The 24,842-nt window shown below is 36.0% G+C and overlaps 1 protein-coding gene across 1 annotated transcript in view; it reads left to right on the top strand.

Annotated features, from left to right (window-relative positions):
- Positions 1-24,842, top strand: part of LOC140169391 (uncharacterized) — a 319,476-nt gene that overhangs the window by 130,349 nt on the left and 164,285 nt on the right. The window contains 22 exon segments of the mRNA XM_072192648.1: positions 625-765; positions 1,408-1,512; positions 2,292-2,444; positions 3,003-3,143; positions 3,898-3,993; positions 4,929-5,078; positions 5,778-5,918; positions 6,398-6,505; positions 7,737-7,841; positions 8,190-8,348; positions 8,897-9,037; positions 9,624-9,728; positions 10,081-10,185; positions 10,378-10,476; positions 11,257-11,439; positions 13,107-13,247; positions 14,506-14,616; positions 15,998-16,090; positions 16,394-16,561; positions 18,914-19,054; positions 21,266-21,370; positions 24,354-24,452. Coding sequence (XP_072048749.1) covers positions 625-765; positions 1,408-1,512; positions 2,292-2,444; positions 3,003-3,143; positions 3,898-3,993; positions 4,929-5,078; positions 5,778-5,918; positions 6,398-6,505; positions 7,737-7,841; positions 8,190-8,348; positions 8,897-9,037; positions 9,624-9,728; positions 10,081-10,185; positions 10,378-10,476; positions 11,257-11,439; positions 13,107-13,247; positions 14,506-14,616; positions 15,998-16,090; positions 16,394-16,561; positions 18,914-19,054; positions 21,266-21,370; positions 24,354-24,452 — 2,790 coding nt within the window.

Below are 24,842 nucleotides of genomic sequence, written 5' to 3'. Positions count from 1 at the left end.
ATATTGATTGTTATGAGGGCCATTGTTTAAATCATTGGCCCAATGTGATCCCTAAACCATGCTATCACCTGAGGCAGACACAGTTTCTAGATCATATAATATTATATATATTATACTCTACTACTATGACAAAAGGGTGTCGCTAACATTTATGGGAAATGGAGTTATCACCTCAGGAAGGTCAATGGATATCTTCAGGAAGGTCAATGGATAGCTACCTATTAAAAACATAAAATGCCTTTATTTCAACCCACAAATAGTATTAAATATCCAAGTTAGGGTGGTTTTATACCCTGTACAAGTCAATGTGTAAGTTAAACCCTTTTGCCTTGGTAGAGCAGCATAGACATAAAAGGTATGTAACACGAAATATTGCAGTGATTGCAGAAGTAATATTAATCATTGCAAAATGCAAGATTTTGTTTGCAGTATGCCATAAGTATTTGATTGTATATCAATTAAGAAAATAATGAAGTATGTTTCTTATTGAACAGAAATTCTGTAATTATATGGTAGGACACTTAAACTTGCTTCTTGGCTTTGGATTTGTAGTTTTTGAGTTTGCATTTTGTAGCAAGAGACCCTATTAATAACATATGCACTTTTCTATTTCTTTATGTTTAGGTCCTACAATGTATATTGAACGTGATTTCAATAATCTCAATTCAGCTACGTTAGTCATCATTGGGCTTAGACCAGAGCATCACGGCACTTACTACTGTGTTGTTGGAAACAATAAAGTCCCATATACCCTGAGTCTCTCAAGTAAGTTTGACTAGCTTAGTTCACTCAGATCTATTTATTGACATTAGTATTATGCTATGGTAAATTTGCTGTAATTGTACCCCTGGTATTTATCCATAAAGACCTAAAATAGAATGATAATTAACATTTGTATATAAGGGAATTGCTCATAGCTTGTACCAAGTGAATTAAAAAGATGTATCAGTGTTTTGTTTTCCTACCTCCAATGGGCAATTCCAGTTGAAATTCATACACCCCTATGGAAGATGTGATCTTAATCTTCCACACAGGGAGTGTGCATTTCAAATGGGGTTATCTGAACGTGACTCCATTTGAAATCTTCACCCCCTGTGTAGGTGATTAAGTTCATGCCTTCCATAGGGGGGGGGGTGTATGGATTGCAACTAGAATAGCCCAAAGTTGACACCCCTTGCATGACCAGTAACCTGGGTTGGTGGAGCTAGGTATTGCCATCACATGGCAAATCAGTATGGACCTGATTCCAAAACAAGAGGCAATGATGACACCAAAATAACATGGAGATTGTTTTTTTTTTAAATAGCAAGATTGTGGTTGCACCAGGTTGTATGCCAATGACACCATTTGTGTACTAATGGTATGCATGTAAATAATTGAATGTATAATTTTGCTGTGTTTCCCTAGTTCCTAATTGCAATGACATCCCTTGTATGAATGGTGAATGCTTACCTGATGGCACATGTCTGTGTGACATTGGATGGACTGGGTTCAGATGTGACAAACAAATAAGTAAGACATCACTTTGTTTAACAAAATGTGTACTGTACATTAAAAATTGTAAACATCACTTTGCTAAACAAAATTTGTAATTTGCACAACAAGTTGCCTTTTTCAGAGTCTTGTTTTAGTGGCTGCGAAGCTTGCGATACCATCATGACATCTTTATTCAGCGCAGTGCTTACAATGCTCCGGTCACACAATCTGCTGACTGACCGGAGCATTGTAAACACTGTGCTGAATGAAGATGCCAGGATGGTGTTGCAAGCTATGTCACTACTAAACCAAGACTCTGAAAATGGAAACTTTTTAAAGTAAATGTCCAATTTCAGTTTACACGCTGCTAACATTTGTAAAAAAAATTATTATTTTGTTATATAGAATTGCAGATTATTTTGTTGTTCTGGTGATTTATGAAATTAAGTGGACAAAAAGGAATTTATATATGAGCTATATAAAACAAATATAGGATGTTTTTATTTGTTCATGGTTATATTTTCATTTAGTGAAATATGAACTGTTTCATTCAACTTGGCAAAACTTTGAGAAATGGAACAGTTCATATATCACCTTGTGAAAATATTCTTACCATTGTATTCATAAATATTCAATATTTGTACTAAATTTTGTTTTGTTTCGAGAACAACTAAGAGTGTTTGCAATGGGAATGTTAACAACAACAAAACTGTTTGAAACTGAAACTGTTAGTTTGACATTGGTAGAGAAACAAATAACCCAGGAAATCATTATTACACTAATCCATATAAACATATTCAATTTGTTTTCCAAAGTTCCTGAATACGACATCACCATCACCCCTGATACATTTGCCATACCCAGAATAGGAGTTGAGGTGAGCTACCTGTGCAAGGTCAGAGGTCAATTTGTTAACCGGCCTACATGGATTAATCCTAATGGAGTTGAGATCCTACCTCTTCAGCTCGGTAAGTTTTAAATGTAGCATGTTATTATGGATTAAGGCACCCAGATTTCAGTTGGGTTGGTTGCTGCCAGTGTCTGACATATATACCTACCATATAGTGTCATATTTGCATTGCTTCCCTTTTTCGTCATTACGATTGTTTGACATGAATCAACAACAAAGACCAAATTATTTCTGGCTTTGAATAGGGTTTTAGGGATGGGGCTAGGGTAGTATGGTTAGGGTGTAACTGCGTCGAACAAGTGGAGTGGGCATCTGTGGAAGATTTAAGACATGTCTATTTACAGAGGGAGTATGTTTTTCAAATGGAATTAGCTATTGTTAATTATTTTGAAACCTATTATAAGTATAATACTACCTCTGTACATGGGTTTACCTATCTTCCACAACTGGAGTGAGTATTTCAGATGGAAGTCACCCAAATTGTCTATTCCTATTTAAACCCCATACTCCCTCTCTGAAAGACTAAATCTGCCACAGGGCTAGTGTTGGTTTCAAATGGATTGTCTACCAGAAACCTAGTCATATTAACCCTAATCTTTATTGTGTGTTTTCTCAGGTGAAGACACTCACATGTTTGTAGAAGAGGTGTCGTCATCTGCCAGTAGACTTGTACTTACCAATCTACAGCTGAGTGACTCAGGAGTATATGCTTGTATAGTGGATTCAAAATCCAGTCTTCTTAATCTCACTGTGCTCAGTAAGTACCTAACTCTTTGTCTGTGTGAAATGAATTATACTACTTTTCCTCTTGGCGAGTTGGTGATGTGGGTCCACATTTCATCGGGTGCAGCTTCAAATCACAAGCATTTGTTCAAAGTGGTGCCATACATACACACTTTATTGGTAAATTTTGCTCAATAATTTACTCATGTTCTAAGACATTTGAGCTTCATCACTAATGTGGCGATCTAGCAACACTCCCACTCTCATCTCCAGAGTGTTCTGTTCCTTGCAGTAGCTGATTATATACATGATTTAATGAATATGTACCTTCATCGTGGTTGATAACAATGTTATCAATCGTCATGAAGGAACATATTCACTAAATCATGTATACATTCAGCTACTGTAAATAACAGAACACTCTGGAGATGAGAGTGGGAGTGTTGCTAGATCGGCGCATTACTGATGAAGTCTTCCAATCGGAAGATGAAGCATCTAAAATGTGAGTAAATTATTGGACTTGTAAAACAAAATTTACCAATAGGTTGATACCTAACAGTCCTGATGAACTTGTTCAAGGAGTACTTACACACATGTTTACACATGTCACATATATACACATGCAAAACAGCTGCCTCAATGCTGCTGACTCATCAAAATGAAAAATATTATGGTGATTGTATGGAAGTAGATCACATATCAGGACATCCTCAAATGCATTAAAATTCCTAAGACTTGCATTTTGTCAACTTTTGTCATCTAATATTTCACATTGTCTTCCCTTTCAGATGAGTGTGATCCATTGTGTCTCAATGGTGGTATTTGTGTCTTTGGTATCTGCCAGTGCCCTGATGGCTGGGGCGGGGAACAGTGTCAACTACCAAGTGAGTAGGATTGAATATTTGAAGGACTAAAATAATAAACATAAAAAAGCCAATTACTTACTCAAATATGCATATGCAATGTTCTTTGTCCATGGTGTAATTATTTCAGAAATGCTTGAGGTCTTTTTGAGAAAAAATGGGTAACTTCAATACAAAAGGTCAACATTTTCAAATGATGGAGGATGGCCATTCCTTCCAGCTATATATACTTTAAGTACATATCATTAGATGTATAAAGTGAACTTTGAGGCTTGTTAGATGTCAAATAATAATATGCCTTAACATTATTTTGTAATATATTGCAAATTAAAAAAAAATTGTTTGATATCAGAAGGACATTCCTCGTATTCACAATACAATTTGATGTGTCGGATGTGCTCACATGTCCTGCAAAAGTACTGTGCAAATGTTGCTATCCGATCCCTTAAAGCCATATTATAACATTTCTTTAAAAATAGATTAGTATTTATTTTCCATTAAATTTTAGCTTTTACTGTCAGATATGTCCCCTTTTAATTTTGAGAAAATTGGAATTTACTACTAACGCCCATGCATGTTACTCCCGCGGTTGTGATACGGTACGATCCTCAGGGTGTGTGTGTATGTGTATCCCACACGCCGTGTACGTGCTGTGCATATGTGTTCGACTAATATTTCCATCGTAATAATAAAACGCTGGGTCCATCGTTTTATTCAAAATCTCGGATTTTGACAAAACTACAGCACCTAAAGTCTTGATTTTTGCAGAGTATCTTTATTGACTAAAGTACATTACAATCGTGTAAAAACCAGAAATTAAAATATTTTTGAGGGCGTTCTCCTCAGGAAATGTTATAATATAAAGTCAAGTATTTTTAGGTCAAAGTTCAAAAGTAAACTGATTATACCTTTTCATGTATCCAATCTAATTAATGTGTTTGTACTTGTCATTTCAGCCGGTGGTGACTTTACATTATTTGTGACTCCTGGTGGAGAGGTACCAGTGCGTGGATCCAATATAACATTTGTGTGTGAGATGTCTGAAGCAAATCCATTCAGTTTCCCATTTTGGACAGACTCTTACAGGAACCAGATAGAAACACATTGTAAGTAATGTAAACCCAGTGTTTCATCAAAAATATGTGAAATTTGGGCGAAAATCAGGCTTTTTTATGATTTTGACCATGTTTGGTGCAAATTTCTCAAAGTTGATTAAAATAAAAAAAATAAATAAAAAAAATGCTCCTAGATATTTTTATCTAGTTTTTAAAAATTAATAAAATTTTTTTTTTTTTGGCCCTAGCTACTATGGGCTATTTATGGGAGGAGATAAGTTTAAGTGACCTCTTATGGGTTCGAATTTCAACCAGCCTAATCATGAAGCTCCCGTGGCCAAGTGGTTGAGGCGTAGGTCTCGTAACCTGAGATCCTGGGTTCGATTCCCAGGCGGGATCACTTTTTCTCCTTGTCTCCTTTATTATTTGCGATGGCAAACCTGATGAAAATAATGTTTATTTATATAATTCCCATCGATCATGCCACTGTTTTTCCGTGTAATTTTTTGTTATGTTAAGAAGTGGGCCAAAAAAAAAGGTTTTTTGGAATTTTGGGCCAAAAATGAGCATTTTGGCCCAAATTTTACCTCACAGATGAATTTATCAAGTCTTTGCCATTCTAAATATATATACTTTTATATACTTTAGACCAACAATTTAGCAGTTATGAAGCCCAAAAGACCAACCTTAAGCTATTCATAATCTATCCCTTATATATAATATTATTTGTATTATCTACTGTTATTTCAGATGGCAGGAGTCGTATCTATGTGGAGAGCATCTCTCTCATAGCAACCAGACTAGTAATCCTAGACCTGACTGATATGGATCAAGGTCAATATTACTGTGTGGCTGGAGCGGAAGAGGCAGTTATTAATGTCACTATATATGGTAAGTATTCAGTGTCAAGTTTAGTTTTTATGTTTTTAGGTTCAGGTTATTTTTTTCTCTTCCTCCTAGGAAATAACCCGATGATGTCAGTATGTTTATGTGATGACATACTTCAGTAGAAAAATGGTGTGGCTTATGGTGGTTATAAAAACCCTTTAAAAGCTATATTTGGTAGAATTAAATATAATAAGAATGTATTTTATTGATATATCACCATATTAGGATGAGTTGAGTAAGAGCCAGGTTTCAAAATTGTCAACTTCCAGATTTGGTTTGTAATAGCGCAACAAGCTTAGTTTCGTTTCAGATTTTAATGCTTTATGGACAGAAAGCTCCTGCACAGATACAGGTCTCCAATATTACAAGAAACATTGCGGGTTTAAGCTGAGTTCAAAGATATAATGTAAATGGCTGTATAAAGCTAACAGGAATACCACTATACTACTTATTACTGCTTATACTACTACTTATACCTGCAGAGGAGCCAGAAAGACTTTGTGATCCTCCATGCCAGTATGAAGGTCTCTGTTTTGATGGCAGATGTATATGTCAATATGGATTTGATGGAGCCTACTGCCAGAATCCTGGTAAGTTTGGTACGGAGTCATTGGTAGTTGTAGCAGACGATCGCAAGTCTGTTGAATTTGACCCAGATCAATTTCAAGTGCCTGATCCTCGGGAAGCAAATACGGATCAGAACGCTATAAACGGACTGCAATTACTATTGTCATATCGTTGGGTGGTGCTGGGTATGTATCCAACACCGCTGCCACCATAAAATAAGCTACATAAGAATCATAGATTGTTATTTTATGTATTTATTTGTACCTCATAAAGGCAGCATCTCAAAGCTGTGAGAAGTGGCTTGGAAGTGCCGTAGCACCGCCATACAATAAAGTAGTACAAAGACTATGCCTAATAAAGTAGTGCAATATTATCATATTGTATAAGACAAGTGATAAACTAAGGTCTGTTCATTTGTCTAGATCTCATGGGTAAACCTCGTATATCTTCCTTTATAATATAAGCATGAGGTTTTGTCTCCTAAAGGAAATCTGTACCATAAACTGATCAATGGCTAATATAGTTATATACCCCTAAATTAAACATACCAGACGGTCTATATGAATTTCGGAATATTCCTAACAAAGAAAAAGCACTTTTAATCCTTTGTTTCTGTGATTCATGGAAGCCGCCATGATAGCTGCTTGCTAATCCTTTCTGCCACAAGCGGTAGTGTAACCTTTCACACAGACCCGTGGTGAGCGTGTGTTGCTATGGCATTCGCGACCCCACAGCGAATTTTGGTTTTTAGTGCTGTTTTACTTTTCGTTCTCAAAAGACATTGTTGATCATAAATATTACTTAAAATACATTTTTTTATGTTCTTCTGTAGTTTTATGGGTAAAATTGTCGCGCTTTCTTTTGAACGAATGTTGAATCTGAACTTTGGTAGTATTCGCCCGTGTCACCAAAGTTCACGAGGGACGAGGCTGGTGGCACGGATTTCGCTGGTTTCAAAATCGGGGTACCGTTACAGCGTAATAAAATACATCGGGTATCAATATGGCCGCCACCATGGATTACAAACATGTCGCTGATTGTCGTAAGGAATTAAGAATTTCTCCTTTATTTGGACGTATATAAGCTTGGGACTTTTACTGTTTGTTGTTTTTATTATTACTGCAACTATATAGCCATTGATTAGTTTATGGTACAGATTTCCTTTAAAAAGTGAAGGAATCTGACCAACCAAAATGTGATGAAATCTTTTTCAAAACATTTCGGTCAAATTTATAATTTTGATTTTTTTTTCAGATCCTAGCAAACTATGTGATGACCTGTGCTTTAATGGCGGTGTATGCCTTGGTAGTCGATGCTTCTGTCAGACACCTTACAAGGGACCTCGCTGTGAGATATATGGTAGGTACACAAGTATGAACCACATATGTGACACGATCTGATCCAATCAGACCAAAGGCGGCAAAATTGAAAATTGAATATAAAGATTGCTGATACTGAGGCTTGTGGATCAATGTCAAGGCAATGTGCCTGTGTGTAGTGCATTATAAATCACTGCATTCTTTTTAAAAGAAAGCATCAATGCCACAGGGTGAAGGTGTATCACACATTTGTATCATTACAAATGGAAACTAAATTGCGATTAGAGTATACTAGATGCATTGTGATATAATATTACCTAATTTGAATTATAAAAGGCCTACTGTAAACTACACATTCAACATCCCACTTGATTGACTTTGCTTTCAGATGGCAATACCTTCAACGTAACAGTGACATCATACCCAGAGATAGGTCCTCCGAGTGGCTTTGACATCCAGATCTTATGTGAGGTAATGGGGACTGAGTCCTACTCAACACCAGTGTGGACAGGACCAAGAGGAAATGAAATTCTTACCAGAAACCAAGGTGAGAAGGAGGGAAAGGGTTTATATGGGATAAGATGGAAAGTAATGTATGGGGTGAGGAAGCGGGGTAATGAAGATGAAAGATAAGTTATGAGAGTCACCATTTGATAATCAATATATTACTTTGTATACATTGCGATTTGGTGTGTTTTTGTGATATATGTCCAGGGGAGTGAGAGAAAAAGAGATTGGAAGAGAGATTGTGGAGAGAGCAAGCAAAGGAGAGAGGGAGTATGAAATTGAGAGACTGAGGAGAGAAGGATAGTGAGAGTGAGGCAAGAGAGGTGAGGAGTAGAGAGACTGTGAATTGTGTACATCATAGTTTACTAGTTGCTATGTATATTAGCTATTCCAGTTTAAAGCCATACACCCCCTATTGAAGACATGACCTTAGTCTTCCCTACAGGGAGTGTGACTATCTGAATGAGTGATTCCATTTGAAATTAACACCCCCTGAAACCCTGTGTGGGAGATTATTATGTCTTCCGCAGGGGGTGAACTGGAATAGCCAATTATAATGTATTGTTAATTGTTTTTCCCTTTGTGTAGGTGGTGCAACTCGTATCAATACTGAAGTGATATCTGAAGATGCAGTGGCTCTGAATATCAATGACCTACAACCTAGTGATTCAGGAGAGTATACATGTACTGTGGGTCCTGCTACTGATACATACTCACTACTAGTGGAAGGTATGGCAGGCTATTTCTTTGTCAATGCTATGTGCTTTGCTTGTGTGTAGATATCACATCAATCAAGAGATAAACTCCTTGTAATGAAATGCTGGTAGCAAATGCTGCCGACAATTATAGTAATACATGGCTAAAATTGCAGAGTGACTTGCAATCAAGTTGCCTTAAATTCTACTGGTAGTGATTTGGCAATGGGCATAATAGCAAGTCCGTGTCAAAATATCTGCTTCTTATTTTTCAGTAGAACGACTAAACGTAAACATAAAATAATTAATTACAGTCATATGATACACTTTTCTATTATATAGGATATATATATAAATGCTTATAAATGCTGGATAATTTTTAGTGAAAACAATTTATTAAATTAGCTCAACTTCGTTATAATTGGTATATTGAGCACTGTGAAGTATATTCATGTTAAATGCTCAGATCAATATTTTTGAAAAGTTGGGAGAACATTCTTGATAAATGGTACAACCCTTGCAACATCAGAAAGAGATTACAGTCTACTGAAATCTCTTTTTATAACACCTTTCTAATGTGAAATTATGTAATTCAGACCATGATTCATTTATTTTTTCAGTACTTGCTTGTGATCAGCCATGTCTAAATGGAGGTGAATGTAACAATGGATTCTGCCTGTGTCCAGCAGGGTTCAGAGGTCAATATTGTGAAGTGACAGTAGGAGGTAAGAATATCAAAGAGATTATGTAAGAAATCAAAAAGAGTTAGAGAATCATAATGACTTGATATGACCCAAAGTCACAGTTCACATTTTGTTCACATTGGGCTATTCCATTTGAAATCCATACACCCCTATGGAAGATATGACCTTAATCTACCACACAGGGAGTGTGAATTTCAAATGGAGTTAGCCTGAATGGGTGATGCCATTTGAAATCTACATAGGGGTTATATAAATTCAACTGGAATAGCCCATTCCATTATAACATGATCATATCACTGGTCAGATTTGGGATGTATTCGATTAGAATAATTGACGGTGAAATTACTTTTTTTTTTGTTATTTGTTTTTGCAGCACCAACATGTTATCCACCATGTCTGAATGGAGGAACATGTCTTAATGGATTCTGTCTGTGCCCACCAGGGTTCAGAGGTCAATATTGTGATGTGACCGTTGGAGGTAAGAAATCACAGCAGTTATGAACAGGGTTGAATCATTTTCATAAAATACATTATTTTTCAAATACTTTGATGCTTATACTTTTCCCAACATTAGTACATATTTGCAGGAAAGTAAAATCAATACCCATGCATTACCATCATAATAATGTTTGATAACTTATTTTGTCTTATTTGTTTTTATCATATTCAGATATTCAGTGTATGCTTCCGTGTGAAAATGGAGGAACATGTATTGAGGGAATATGTATATGTACACCTACCTTCACAGGGCCATACTGTACTGTCAGTGGTAAGATTGATTGATTGATTGATTGTGGTTGATTGATTAATACTAATAATAAAACGACATTTATCCATGCTTTCTGGATGGTCACATCTCTCAAAGCGGGCCACGGGGCGAGTGGTTGATATGCTGCCAAGCCCATAAGGGCAGCGCAAGTTGACCTCAATGCTGAGTGTGACAGACAACAGGACTGGGCTGATCCTCTGCTCTTTACAAAAAGACTTGCAACTTTTACATGTCCAGATATTGCCTGTCTGGTACACAGGACCATCATTTTATGCAACTCTCCAAATCATGGCACGCCATGCACCCACTGTGGTGTCTACACGTTTAGGGCCACAAAGAGTGGGATAGAGGAGAAATGAGAAAGAAGAAAGGTCATGAATGATCTTACAACCTTCAAACCGATGGCCTAACATACCAAACTACATGACCACCCTCTACCTCTATTGGTTGATTGATTGGTCTGTCAGTCAGTTAATTTGATTGATTAGATCAGTAAAATTAATTTGATGAACTGATGGACTGGTTGCATGGTCTGTCTTTGTTAATTTGTTGACTGATTCACTGACTGACTGACATCTGCATTTAATATTTGTGCAAAAATACAAGGACTTAAAAGTTGTGTTACCTTTAAAAATTGTTCAGTAAGGTGAAAGAGAAATCCAGATAAAACTAGATTAGGGGACAATGACACAGCATTATCGAAGTGTCATAAAACATAGCCATGGTATAATGGCTGCATGCCAATTTATTTTAATTGACTTGTTTTTTTGTTTTTTTCAGAGGGTGAAGATTTTGTGATTACTGTGAACCGTACTGAGCCTACCCAGCCATCGCCTGGTGATGAAACGATTATCACCTGTGAATACAGAAGCAGACATGCCTTAGGTAGTCCTGCCTTTACAGACCCTGGTAACCCTACCTGGACGGACCCTGGTGGCTTTTATATTAGAACCATTGATGAAGGTATGCTTATCTTATTTTATTTTTATGTAATTTGTATATATCATGTGGCTGATAAACCAAGCAATACCCAACAGTGAAGTAATGTCAAGTTTATTAAAGGATGCATAAGGACAGGGGCGTAGCAAGCTGGTGGACAAAGTCCATGGGCCCGAGATTTCAGGGGGCCCAAGCGAAAGCGAAAATCAAGTGTTATAGGGATAGGCTGATAAAGGAGATATTAAATGGGCTTCCCACTGCTCCTTGTCCACAGCCCCCGAGGCTCTTGCTACGTCCCTGCGTAAAGATAAACGCAATAACATTATAAAATGTTTTAAGGGAAAACAACATAAAAATGATTTTGTTAATGTTAATCAAAATATCAAAAAAATCAAAAAAGGTTATTCTAATGGAAACAAACAGGGATTTGAAGAAATTCCCAGAAGTGGAGATTGCAGTCACACAGTCTATCCGTGGGTGCTGATCAGCAAATGGGTTAATCCAATTAAAGTACACACTCCCCCTTTTGAAAGATTTTGGAAATACCTTCCCACAGGGGGAGTATGAATTTCAAATGAAATTATCACATTAGCCAACTCTATTTGAAACTCACCCTCCCTCTGTAGAAGATTTAGGATGAAAACTTTCTCAGAGAGTGAAATTGAAATGGAGCTGCCTTGTGTTCATTCTATATTCATATTCCCCCTGTGGAAGATTTTTGTAACATCTTTCACAAGTGAAGTGTGAATTTTAAATAGAATAGTTACATGGCTATAGATGCAAAGTGAGTGTCCCATTTTTTTTTTGGTAGGACTTTGCAGACTTGTGCCATACTCATAAATTACTAGATGGGAACTACCCACGGTCCCGGCACTCCATGTATCCATGGGTGTTCATGCTTGTTGGTACTCATGTATCTGCGAATACTCTTGGTCATCGGCGAACTTTGAAAACACCCTTGTTTGCATCTCATTTCGCAAACTTTGAAAACACCCCCTTTTGCATCTCATTTCGCGAAGTTTTCAGGATAAAACACCCCTATTTTTAGTAATTTTGAACATTTGCATCCTTTATCAATGCCCCATTTTTCACTAAAATGCAAACAATAGTTCTAATATATACTCATTTCTGATACATATAATGCAGTTGTATGCATCGTATAAGTGACGTGAAGTGATGTCATGTACTATGTGTGACAAATAGAATAATGAATCTTAGATAAGGCTATTGAAACTTGATGTTGAGTTTAGCGTCCCATTTTTTTCAGCTCATAATGAGGCAACTATTTCATTATTCATTATTCATTATTTTCAAGGTTTCATTATCAGCGGCCTTTTACCAATGTTTATGCGCTTTTGTTCATTCTAATTGGGTATCGCCAGTCGCAATATAATGTCACAAACACACAAAATTCATAACGCGGGGGACGCTAAACTCAGAATCAAGTTTCAAGTGCCTAATATGTGCATGTGATTATGTCTCGATCTGAAGATGGTTTATGACTCCTTTATTTAAAAACACATTGATAGATTATGAATATAATATAGATTATGAATATAATTTGAGTAGTATCAAAGTAACCATAATTGTTTCCAAATTTTGCATTTGTCAATGATGTCAGCTTCATCATTGTGACCCATTCATCAGATTGTGCACAGATTTGATTGGCATTTTGTTCCTTTGTATTCTAGGTGCTCTAGATCGTCTGTACACTATACCTGAGTCACCTGAGTCTACTCAGCTTGTTTTCTCTAATATACAGCCTGAAGACTCTGGGGTTTATACATGCTATGTCGGCCCAGAGATTAATTCAATTACCATCATCGTGGAAGGTAAACCTGCTAGAAATTCAGTAGAAATTTATTTTGCATGACAAAAGTTTATTTTGGCTAAAGATATATATTGAAAACACTTGGAGACTTGCTGCCTGCAATTCAAATAGTTGTAATTGTCATTGTAGTACCAGTAATCTTGGGACCAGGTAATATATCTTGTGACCAGATTATGATGCATGTTTAGGAATAGTGAACCATCTACAATATGTCTGCCGTTGTTTAAGAAAAACATGTTGGTTCTAGTCAGTCAATCCTTGTTGTTAATACACTATGCAAAAAAAGTTTCTTTATGGTTAGGAAATTTGATCACTATTAAAATCTAGAGACTAATTTTGTATGTTTGGTAAATAATCGCATGCGAGGGATTGTCCTGCGCATTTTGACACCTCAATCACTACCCTACGACACTCCTGAGAAAAGATATGAATGTTTAACTAACACGAGGTCGAAAAATAAAAATTGCAAAAAGGCCTATTCAAGTTTTCAGCATAAAAGAACACAAAAAACAACAAATATGCAGATAACACTTTTTGTTTACTTGTTGAGCACATTTCAGGAATTTTCAGAGATTGATCTCTTTCTTGGATTATCCAACATGCATCAAGGAAAATGCTTTAAATTCAAATTGAAAAGGCAGGAATAATGAAACAGTCTTGGATGTGAATCAGCTCTAAAATCATTGAATAGGCTTTGTTGCCATTTCTATTTGTCGACCTCTTGGTACTTAAACATTCATATCTTTTCTCAGGAGTGTCGTAGGGTAGTTTAATATGAGGTGTCAAAATGTGCAGGACAATCCCTCGCATGCGATTATTTACCAAACATACAAAATTATTTGCTACATTTTAATAGTGGTTAAACGTCCTAACCATAAAGAAACTTTCTTTGCGTAGTTTATATCATAATTATCAGATAAATGTTTCTCCTATTTTAGTTATTTAGTCCAAATACTAGTGGCATAGTTTTGTTTGTGCATTATTCGTTAAACATTTTTTGTATCAACTTAGAACACTGTACTTTTAATCCCAGATTGTTTATCATTTTATTGATATCGCATGCACCCAAATTTTTCAGCATTTTTTGTGTTTCCACATCCAAACCACTTCTGTTTTTATCATGTAACATTTTGGTCTAATAATATTTTGGTGATATCTATACAGTCTCTGTCCCATCCTTATTCCATTTACCATTCCATTTCCAACCATAGACTTACCTGTAGCATTTGCATGTTATGTGTGTGTCATGTTTGTTGTAGAGCCTGTCTGTGACCCGCCATGTTTGAATGGTGGCGCTTGTGATATAAATAGATGCGTCTGTCTTGAACATTTCACTGGCAAGGTGTGTGAAACAAGGTTACCGCCAGAAGGTGAGTACATTACATCATGTCTCCCTAGTATTACCTCTTTGTATGATTATTCACTTGAAGGCTTTATCATAGATTTCCTGTACAAAATACATGTAAATAACCCAGTCTAAAAGTGTAGATTGATATCTTTGGTGTCTACTGCTATTGCAGAACCATGCCGAATTCAGCAACCTCACTTGAGCAACAAGAAAAAACAGTAAAGTAACAAAGTGCAAACATACTTTTATCCAGTCTTTTTTTGATGTTGGATTTTGTCTTTAGCAGATTGCTTTCACATTACTATTTGTCTGGTTCAGCAACACATTTATGCTTATTAAAAAAAAAAAAAAAAAATCTGAATTTTGATGAATATTAGGGTGTTCTTTTTCGGCAAATCGTTGATAATCCCTTTTGTTTATACATTACATTTATGTTCTGTTAATATTACATTTTGTTTCATTGTGTTACATTTTGTTCAATAATATTACTTATAATAATGAGCTATCCCAGCCGAAATCCACACACCCCCTGTGGAAGACATGACCTTAATCTCTCACACAGGCAGTGTGAATTTCAAATGGGGTTACCTGAATATGTGACTCAATTTAAAATCTACACTACCTGTGTGGAAGATTAAGGTCATGTTTTCCATAAGGGTTGTATGGGTTTCAACTGGACTAGCTCATTGTGTATTGCATTTCTTTACATACTTCTCATTACATGACATATTGCATTGTTACAGTTTCATTACATCATATTATGTTACATTACATTATTAGGTCTTTCTGTTGATGCATGCTTTATTGAAATATTTTGTTGTATGTATAGATTATATATGTTATGTCAGCTTGTAACTGTGTTCTTGCATAATAAATAAATCGGTAAAGAAATAATAAATAAAAGTTATCTTGCATCAGATCACATCACATTTAACACTTCATCACCTTTTCATTTTACATAAACTGGACATTTTGGCAGTCATTAGTGAATTTCTTACAATTTTGACTTTGTCTGTTATAATTGATTCCATAACCCTTTGAAAAGGTTCAAAGTCATTGGACCTCGACCATTGTCCGAAATAGGTAACAGAATTAAGTATTATTGATCCCTTCCTAAATATATAGTGTGGAATCAGTGATAATTGATAATAATACCTGCACAAAAATTAAGGTTACTCCAAACAGTTGTGGAACATATAATAATGTCTTTAAATTTTGCCTCATCAGTGAATGTCTTCAAATGTTGACTTCTTCCCAGTCTACACCTCTATTACACCATGTGTTAATTAATTAGTCCAGTTAATTTTTTTGTTTAAATATAATTATAGTTTGTATGGTTGGGAGAAGATGTTTGAAACAAGTTTACCAATATCTGAAGCTTTTCCCTATATCATAATTTTCAGGATGTGTTCCATCATGTCAAAATGGAGGACGGTGTATCGGTAGAGTGTGTGAATGTACACAGCGGTTTACTGGACAGTATTGTCAAACACCAGGTAAGATTAGTAAATAAAATAAAAAACTTGAGAGAAAATACATAGCACATTGCAGTGTGAAACAGACGGCCAGTGGAGAAAGGAAGAGAATAAGAGAGGACATTTTTAAAAGGGAATTGTAGGATTTAGGGGGATTCCTTTTGGATACCCTACCATTTTTCAAACTGATAAGAAGTTCAGTTGCAAAAGGACAGCAGAAGTTCATTTACCAAAATCAATCTTACCCCAATGTGGTATTTTAATGTCTGTCTTTCATGCAAATGATATTCATGTTGTATTATTTTATTTGTCAATCCATTTCAGTGCCAGATGTATTTACCCTGACAGTAACTACAGGTCAAGTAGATCCTAATATACCATTCACAAGGGGTGAGGATGTGATAGTAAGGTGTGAGTATGACTTCAGCCAACAACAAGGACAGCCAGCATGGAGGGCACCTGATGGGGCTATTATCTTCCCTATTAATCAAGGTATAATATGATGGCATGATCTGCTCTATGGGGCTAAAGGAGATATGTTTGAAAATTGAGTTACTATAATATTACTTTATACAAACAATAGGCTATCATATATTGAAGACACCAGGGGCGAATTTCTCGATAGAAGCCTTAGTAAGCCTTAGGCTTAAGGTGGCCTTGAGGCTACTAAGCCTAGCCCGCTCTCGAAGCCCGAGTCTTAACTGTAATTTCTTGAACGCAAATTCAAGCTGGTCTTAGTGGCCTCGCAGGCTTAACGCTTGACAACCTCGTCCCTTTCTACCAGGGACTTATTGTATAGGCAGTTGGAGGTAGATGTGCATAAGCTATTGTCCTTCACGGTTTACCGTACTAACAAGGTTACCAGCGCAAAGACTAGCCTAGACCGGCGGTCTTGTGCTTGGGCTTACACCGTACACAACTTGATGCAAGACTAGTATTTTTTCTGTTTTTGTGTCTTTTATGTATTATTTTATTTCCACTTTACTTTTATTATGAGTCCTGCTTGCATGAATGATACTTCTATACTTTTTACTCGACACATTAAATTTTTTTTTTTTTTTTTTTCAAAAAGGGTCAAACTGCAAGCCTACAGAAAAGGAAACTTTGATTCCCTAAAAGTAGGCCTAAAGCAAAAATTGTTTCACACTTCAAACAAATCATACGCATGTTTGTCAAAAGTAAAACAATATTAAGGATCATTTTGGTGCAAAAACAAAACATAACCAACCATTTGACAACCATCGTGCGTGCTATCTACTGCTGATATTTTCATGTTCTATTTGCGAATTTAGCATGAGTGCATAGTTTAATATGATGATGATGATGTTGGATGATGATGATGATGATGATGATGATGATGATGATGATGATGATGATGATGTATACAGATACAAATGTATACAGAATTGAATTACTGCATATTTTGCAGCCAAATTTGAAAGCAAGGCGTCCGATAATAAATCTCAGGCAAAAAATAGGAAAGCATGGTAGCAAGTTAATGTGGAACGTCAAGGTTTTTGGATATGTAAAATGGGGGGGGGGGGGGGGTACTTCTTGTAGAAGTTGAACAGGAATGAGAGAGTTGTTCCTTGACCGTTGTTGACCGTTAGGTTCAAACAGATCAGTAAGCCTTAAAACATTGCCTTTACTGAATCGGCAGCGCGATTTAAATTTGGTATCCGAATACTTCAGAAAAGGATCCTTCCTCTCCTGAAGACGCTCACGACAGCAAGTTGACGTCGAAGATTGCGTCTCGCTTTAATTGCACCCCTTTGGCACCGTTGCTCCAAAAGAAAGTTCATCATTCAAAATGAGTAGGCCTTAGAGCAACAGCAGGTTTAACAGACTCGGAATGAACACTAAAATAAAATGGTGAAATGTTCAACTAACAGCAGGTTTAACTGACTCGAATGAACACTAAAATAAAATAGTGAAATGTTCAACTAAATCGAACAATAATTATTACTTAGGCCTACTCTATGTTGAATGAAAGACAGCATCTGTTTCGATTTCTCAAAAATATGGAAGAAAAACTTTGCATTACAATTTAAGCAATTTGTCAATTCAAATAGTCCGCGGCTTACGACCTAAGACCTGCTCTGAGGCAGGGCCAAGAAAAGCCGCTTTAAGCCTGGCCTAACAGGCTTGCGTAGACTACGGCTACAGAAAACTGATTTCGAGAAATGCAAATTTTACCGAAGCCTGGGGCTAATCCTACAAGCCTGGCCCACACGCTAACAAAGCCTCGAGGCTATGGTAGCCGTGCTTCGGGGAACGTGTTTTCAGTTAAGCCTGGTCTTACGACCTCTTAAGCCTTGCGGCTAGACTAGCCAACTGCTAAGCCACCCGTCGAGAAATTCGCCCCAAAGGTCTAGCATACTTATAATATGGAAATTTATAATGTTCAAGTATCCGTCAGAGCCTCTCACTGCGAAACATCAGGAATATGAACACAGAGGGGAACATGATGAATAGAGCATACTTGGTTCTAAAGTTCTGAGGTTATGTGATGTGTATTTTCTTATGTTAATTTCAAATTTACCACCTTTGTCCCCAATGAACCAATTTGTGTCACATATTGCTTTCATTTTACAAGATATTTACATTTGTTGTAAAGTGTAATTTGATCATTTTCGACTTGATTATGATTTGGTTATGCTACTTGTAATGGTGAACGCTGTCCTCAGCTGATTTGCAGGTATGGCTAATTTTGTATTATCTGTAGCAGAACAAAATGTACAGCATTTAATTAATATATAATTAAATCTTATCATGTTTGATGATAGCATAGCATTTCATATCATTTCAAAAACTTCTTTTATATTGTAACATTTATTCCCATAGGAGGTTCCAATCACATCAACACTGAGTATGTATCTCCGACATCAACCCAACTAGGAATCTATAATGCTCAACCAACAGACTCTGGTATTTATACCTGTTATCTGGGATCACAAGAAAACCAAGTCAATATCATTATTGAAGGTAAGAGGTTAAGTCAGTTTAAAGCATTTCAATTGTGTTGTAGCGATAAAATGTGTGTGAGTCAGGTTTTACTTAACTTGAAAGTAGATAGAGAAGTTTGCTAATTCTCAATTGTAACAAAATCATGTCAGTATCCTGATTCTCGTTGAAGGTAAAAGAGATTCTTGCTGTAAACCAGTACTTAAATATTGATATGGCGTGTGATGTCTTGTAGAGTTTTAACCAGTTTGCTTTCCTTCAAGTTCAAAATTGTGTTTATGTTTGCCATATAGGAAAGAAATTATGTTGCTGTCAACATAAGAGTTAGTGGATTTGAGAAAGTGGATTAAATTTACAAATCTTAATTAATCTACTTAAAGTACCTTATTTAATTTTTTTTAAATCACAGAATCAAAATATAAAATATGGCTACAATGCCCCCTTTCAAAAATTGCACACGCCCAGGGGGTATATTACAGATAATACAGTATATACAGTTATGATATATATATATATTGTAACATTTTGTGATAACTAATTTGTTTTTGTATATTATGATGTTTTATAGTGCATGCATGCATTAGAGATAATATAGTGGTCATCAGTACAGTTGCTGATATCAGGTAGATAACACTAACTGTTAAACACCTATTTCAGCTTGTTTGTTTGTTTGTTTGTTTGTTTGTTTGTTGTGTAATCAATTCACCCTATCCCAATCGCACTATTATGAAAAATGCGGTGTTGGTTTTACTTGGATTTTTAAATGTTCAAATTACTGCAATGAAATGAAATATTATTGTGGCTTGTCTTTTTCCTTCATTTCCTCTTTCTTGAAATCTCTCTTTCTTTTTTACTTTCATTATTTTTTGACCATTTTCTTAATTCTTGATTTGTTAATTTGATTCTTTCTTTCTTTCTTTCTTTCTTTCTTTCTTTCTTTCTTTCTTTCTTTCTTTCTTTCTTTCTTTCTTTCTTTCTTTCTTTCTTTCTTTCTTTCTTTCTTTTTCTTTCTTTCTTTCTTTCTTTCTTTCTTTCTTTCTTTCTTTCTTTCTTTCTTTCTCTGATTGGATACTCTTGTCTTTATTTGGATACTCTTGTCTTTATGCTTACTGTCTTTTCTTTTAATTCATCCATTTTTTGTCTGTTTCCGACAATTACTTCCCTTTTCATTGCTCTTCCTTTGTGCTTTTCAATTATTTCTGCACATTTGAATTTTGCATTGTTGCCATTGGTTTCTCCTCTTGCTGTGATATCAAAATAGAGGATTTTCCACTCCAAATCTGACCTTTTTATAGCTATAGGCAAGCAAGTGTGTGAATTCAGCAGGTTCTTTGGAGTTTTATTCATAACGTAAAAATGTGTTAATAAGCATATGCGTAGACAAGAACAAACTTTTAGGCTAGTTTGTTAAAACTTTTAATTTGTTTCTTTAATTTACAAATATCTGTGATATGATATTTCTAAAGTAAAAAAAATGGAAAAATTTAACATACTACCCTAAACTAAAGCCACGATTTCTCTGTGTTACAAAATTTAAAATCCGTGTTACAAATTGGATGATTTCTGTGATTTTCCGTTTTCCAATATAGAGCACTGAAAAGTAAAAAACAACATGTTTTAAAAGTGTATTTTGTCTTACCTTTTACTGTACTGTCTAATGGTTGTTTACTGCTAAATAATCACTTTTTTGTTTTATTTTGCAAATCAACACAAAAGTTAGACATTTTACACATTTTTTACTATTTTGTAGCATTTTCAAATATCCGTGAGCAACCCCCAAATTCCATGAATTTTTCGGTTTTTCCGTATCACAGAGAAATCATGGCTTTACCCTAAACATTTGTTCTTGTCCAAGCAACTGGTTAACCCTAATCCTACCCGTGGTTTTTTTGCTATCGGAAGGGAAAGAAGGAACGAAAAAGGAGAGAAGATGAAGAGAAAAGTCACTTGGCACCCCTTAGATTCGAACCTCGGACCCCTCGCATGCCACACAGAAGATCCCCAGCATGTAGCCACACAGGTGACGTCGGCCCGGCCAACGATTCCCGGGGTATATATGACTTGGTCTGATTGCGTCATCAAGTCCCGTGGAATGCATGCACGCAGAGTGGTTTTAATAGTGAGCTTTAGTGAGACCTAGTTGGGTTAGGGTTAATAGGCACATATGCTTATTAACAAATTTTGACAGAATACCAATTCAATTTGACTACATGATGATATTATGTTTTGTAGATATGCCTCCTAAGTGTATGACACCATGTGCCAATGGTGGTACCTGTTTAGAGGGCCAATGCTTATGCACTGAGGATTTCACTGGTGATAGCTGTGAAATAGGTAGTTAGTTATAGTGCATGGACTATGGCTGCTAAATCTATGGCACTTTGCTCAGAACTTCTCTGTATTAATCCATACTGTGTTGGTACTAGCTTTTCCCATAGAGCTAAGCAATACTCAGTACTAACTTTCTGTTGCAGTCATGTATTTTCTAAAACCATTTGAAATTATCATTACATTGGGCTATCCCATTTGAAATCCACACTCCCCCTGTGGAAGATTTCGCTAAAGTCTTCCTCAGAGGGAGTATGGGTTTCAAATAGAAAAAGACAATTGGTACGTTACTTCCATTTGAAATACTCACTCTAGTTGTGGAAGATATAGCTAAAAGCCATATACATGGGGAGTATGGATTTCAAAATAATTAAACCTGACCAATGCCATTTGAAAAACATACTCATTATGTGGAATATGTTTCATAACGCTGCTGTGTACTCTAGACATTGTTTCTTTCATAAAATTGAGTTTTTTGATATGTTTGTACTTTGTTATGTTTTTTATAAATACAAGGAATAAAAATCCAGATTTGTAAACTCCAACTGTAATATTTTAAGGATTTTATTTCCCTATTCCACTCGTGTTTGAAATTGAAAAGGAAAGAAAATCTTTGTTGTACCAGCAGGGTACACGCAGCATAAAAACGCATCGCGTTTGTGTATCGCTGAAATTTGTTAACGCACAAATACGCTACGCATACGCCGACGCTTATCTGCATGCGCGGCGCATCTTATGGAAACACCACGGAAGCACTGATTTCACAAAAACCTAGTGGTCAAATGGCTCCTTTTTAGCTGTTAAAATGTGGGTTTTTCAAGTTCTTTCCCCGATTTAAATATCAAGTTATGAATGGATTTCGCTCAAACTTCTCAAGGGGCTGTGGATTAACCCGATGTTCCCGTAATATAAGGTAGAAAAACAAAACTGCCGCATTCCTGCGAGATTCGATGAAAGTGCAAAATGTGACCACTTTAAACTTCAACGGCCATTATTTCAATGTTCATTTTCTCGGTAAAATGACGATTTAGGTACACGATAACTCAATAAATACAGCATCTATAGGTAAGCAAACATGATCATCGTAAAAGCATGACCGACTCAAGAAACGGTTTTCTCATTTTTTATATTTTGGTCTATTTCCGATTTTAGGCATCATTTTGTGCAAATAGGCGCTTTGTGAATTTCAAAAGTTCAATTTGATGCCTTATATGGTCAATATCTCAAAAACTAAGGCCGATATCAAAAAATAAAAAAAACGTTTTTGGAATGGAACCTCAAGATTGAGCTAAAAACAAAACTAAATATTTTGGAAAGAGTGTTTTTTGTTATGATGTACCTAACAAATATTGCCAAAAACTCACTTTTTTGTGATTTTCTTCATAATTGTTGTTTTGACCCCAAATCTGTATGTATATTAAGATTTATTGATGTCTTGCCCTTATAAAAATGTATACTTTTATATGTCGTGCGCTAATAATTACAAAGTTATTGCACTTTTACTACAAGCATGTCTGAGAGTACACAGCTGCCTTAAATCATCCATTGACAGATTTCATATGGAATAACCCATTGCTATAACTGCACCAGCTTCTTTTCTCAGTAACACTTGCTTTTATTATGCTAACTAAAGTGTATCCATTGAAAACAGAACTTTGACATTTGTGATGCAAAATTTCTTGCCTCTAACCATGATCATTTTTTTGTGGTACCAGTTGTTTTTTTAAATTGCTGGTTAAGCGGTGCTAAAACACTGGAGCCGAGATGACATAGGGCACTAGCTTAACTGCCTTGCTGACACCTTACCTGCCTTGCTGACACCTTACCTTTAACATTGCTTTCATCTCTGCGAGTCATCGATATTGAGTATGTTGGTGCTCATATCATTGGGCATAAAGCATTGGCATAAATGTACTCAAATGAATAAATTGCACATGCAAAACAGCTGCATGGATGTGTTGATGTCACTGACTTGCAGGGAGTTAATGCACCATATTTCATATAATTGTTGCTCTAATCACAATGGGACATTCCAATTAAAATCCATACACCCCTATGGAAGACATGACCTAATTTCGCAACGCAGGCATAGTTGCCTGCACCCCTGTTGTGAGAGATTAAGGTCATATCTTCCATAGGGGGAGTGTGAATTTTAACTGCAATAGCCCAATTTGACTCATGAATGTTGTGACGCTTTCAATATTAAACTATAAGTTACTGTTACTTATTTTGCCTGTTTCATTACATTTTTCATTGTTTTATGTTGACGTGCATACTGCAAAGGACACTCTATTGATCTGGTCAAACAGAATTAGGGCAGTGTCTCCTTACTTGTTTTTCATGTCTTAATTGACCTTAGTTTTTAATCCCAGTACAATCTTTGTAAGCACCATGGCCCAACATTTCAGGTCTTTCATTCTGGTGCAAGTGGTCCCCAGTTCAACTCCTGGTGGAGGCAAATATCACAAATTTATTATTCACTCTCTCCATTACTGCATTTGAATTGGGGCAGATGTAGTGAATGACAAAGACCTCATAGCCAGTTCTGATCAGGGTAACACCTGGCTGTCTGTATACATGCTACCCTGGTTATCATGGGAGAAGAGTGTCTTACATAAAATGATTCACCCAGGTTGAAAACAAAAGATTTTTCCTGTAGAGACTTGCCACTGATTAAAAGCTCAGATCACTAATTTTACTTTATATTGGGCTATTCCAGTTGAAATTCATATACCACCTGTGGCAGATATGATCTTAATCTCCCACACAGGGGGTGTAGATATCAAATGAAAGCACCCATCAAGTAAGCCCATTTGAAATTGACACTCCATGTGTGGGGGATTGGAGCCATGTTTTCCATAGGGAGTGTATGGATTTCAACTGAATAGTCAATTGTACTCCTCATATAAACAGTTTCTAACAAAGTTACTTTTAATTTGGATGTACTTCTATATGCAGTATGATTAATACATATTATATCTGATTTCTAAAGCCCAAGATTGCCGCATACCATGCAGAAATGGTGGTACATGTGCTTCCGGTGTATGTGTGTGTACTGGTGGATTTGGAGGAGACTACTGTCAAAATGCAGGTGAGGAGCTTGACTGACAGGTGGTCTGGGGAAAGTCTATAATAGTTTTATCACATAATGAGACTCCCAGTTTCTTCCCAATGTCTATACGTAGCTTGGCTGTATTGTCGGTCGTTATGATTTACATTTTCAAACAAGATTTTGTCATGACTAATACAGGTAATAATGTACCAATCAGGTTGTGCATGGGCATTTATATTGAAAAAAAAATGTTCTTGAGATTTAGTAGCCATTTTATCCAGTTTGATTAATTTAAAGCAATGAAAAACCAATTTAGCAACATGATTAAAGGTAAAGTTAAACTGATTCATACAAGCAAAGTTTCTAATCACAAATATTTGCGAGTCACATCCGTGAAACTCTTCTTCAGTTGTTATGGGGGACGTTTGT

The sequence above is a fragment of the Amphiura filiformis genome, chromosome 14 (assembly GCF_039555335.1).
Source record: "Amphiura filiformis chromosome 14, Afil_fr2py, whole genome shotgun sequence".
Lineage (NCBI taxonomy): Eukaryota > Metazoa > Echinodermata > Ophiuroidea > Amphilepidida > Amphiuridae > Amphiura > Amphiura filiformis.
This window is presented reverse-complemented; position numbering and strand designations above follow the sequence as displayed.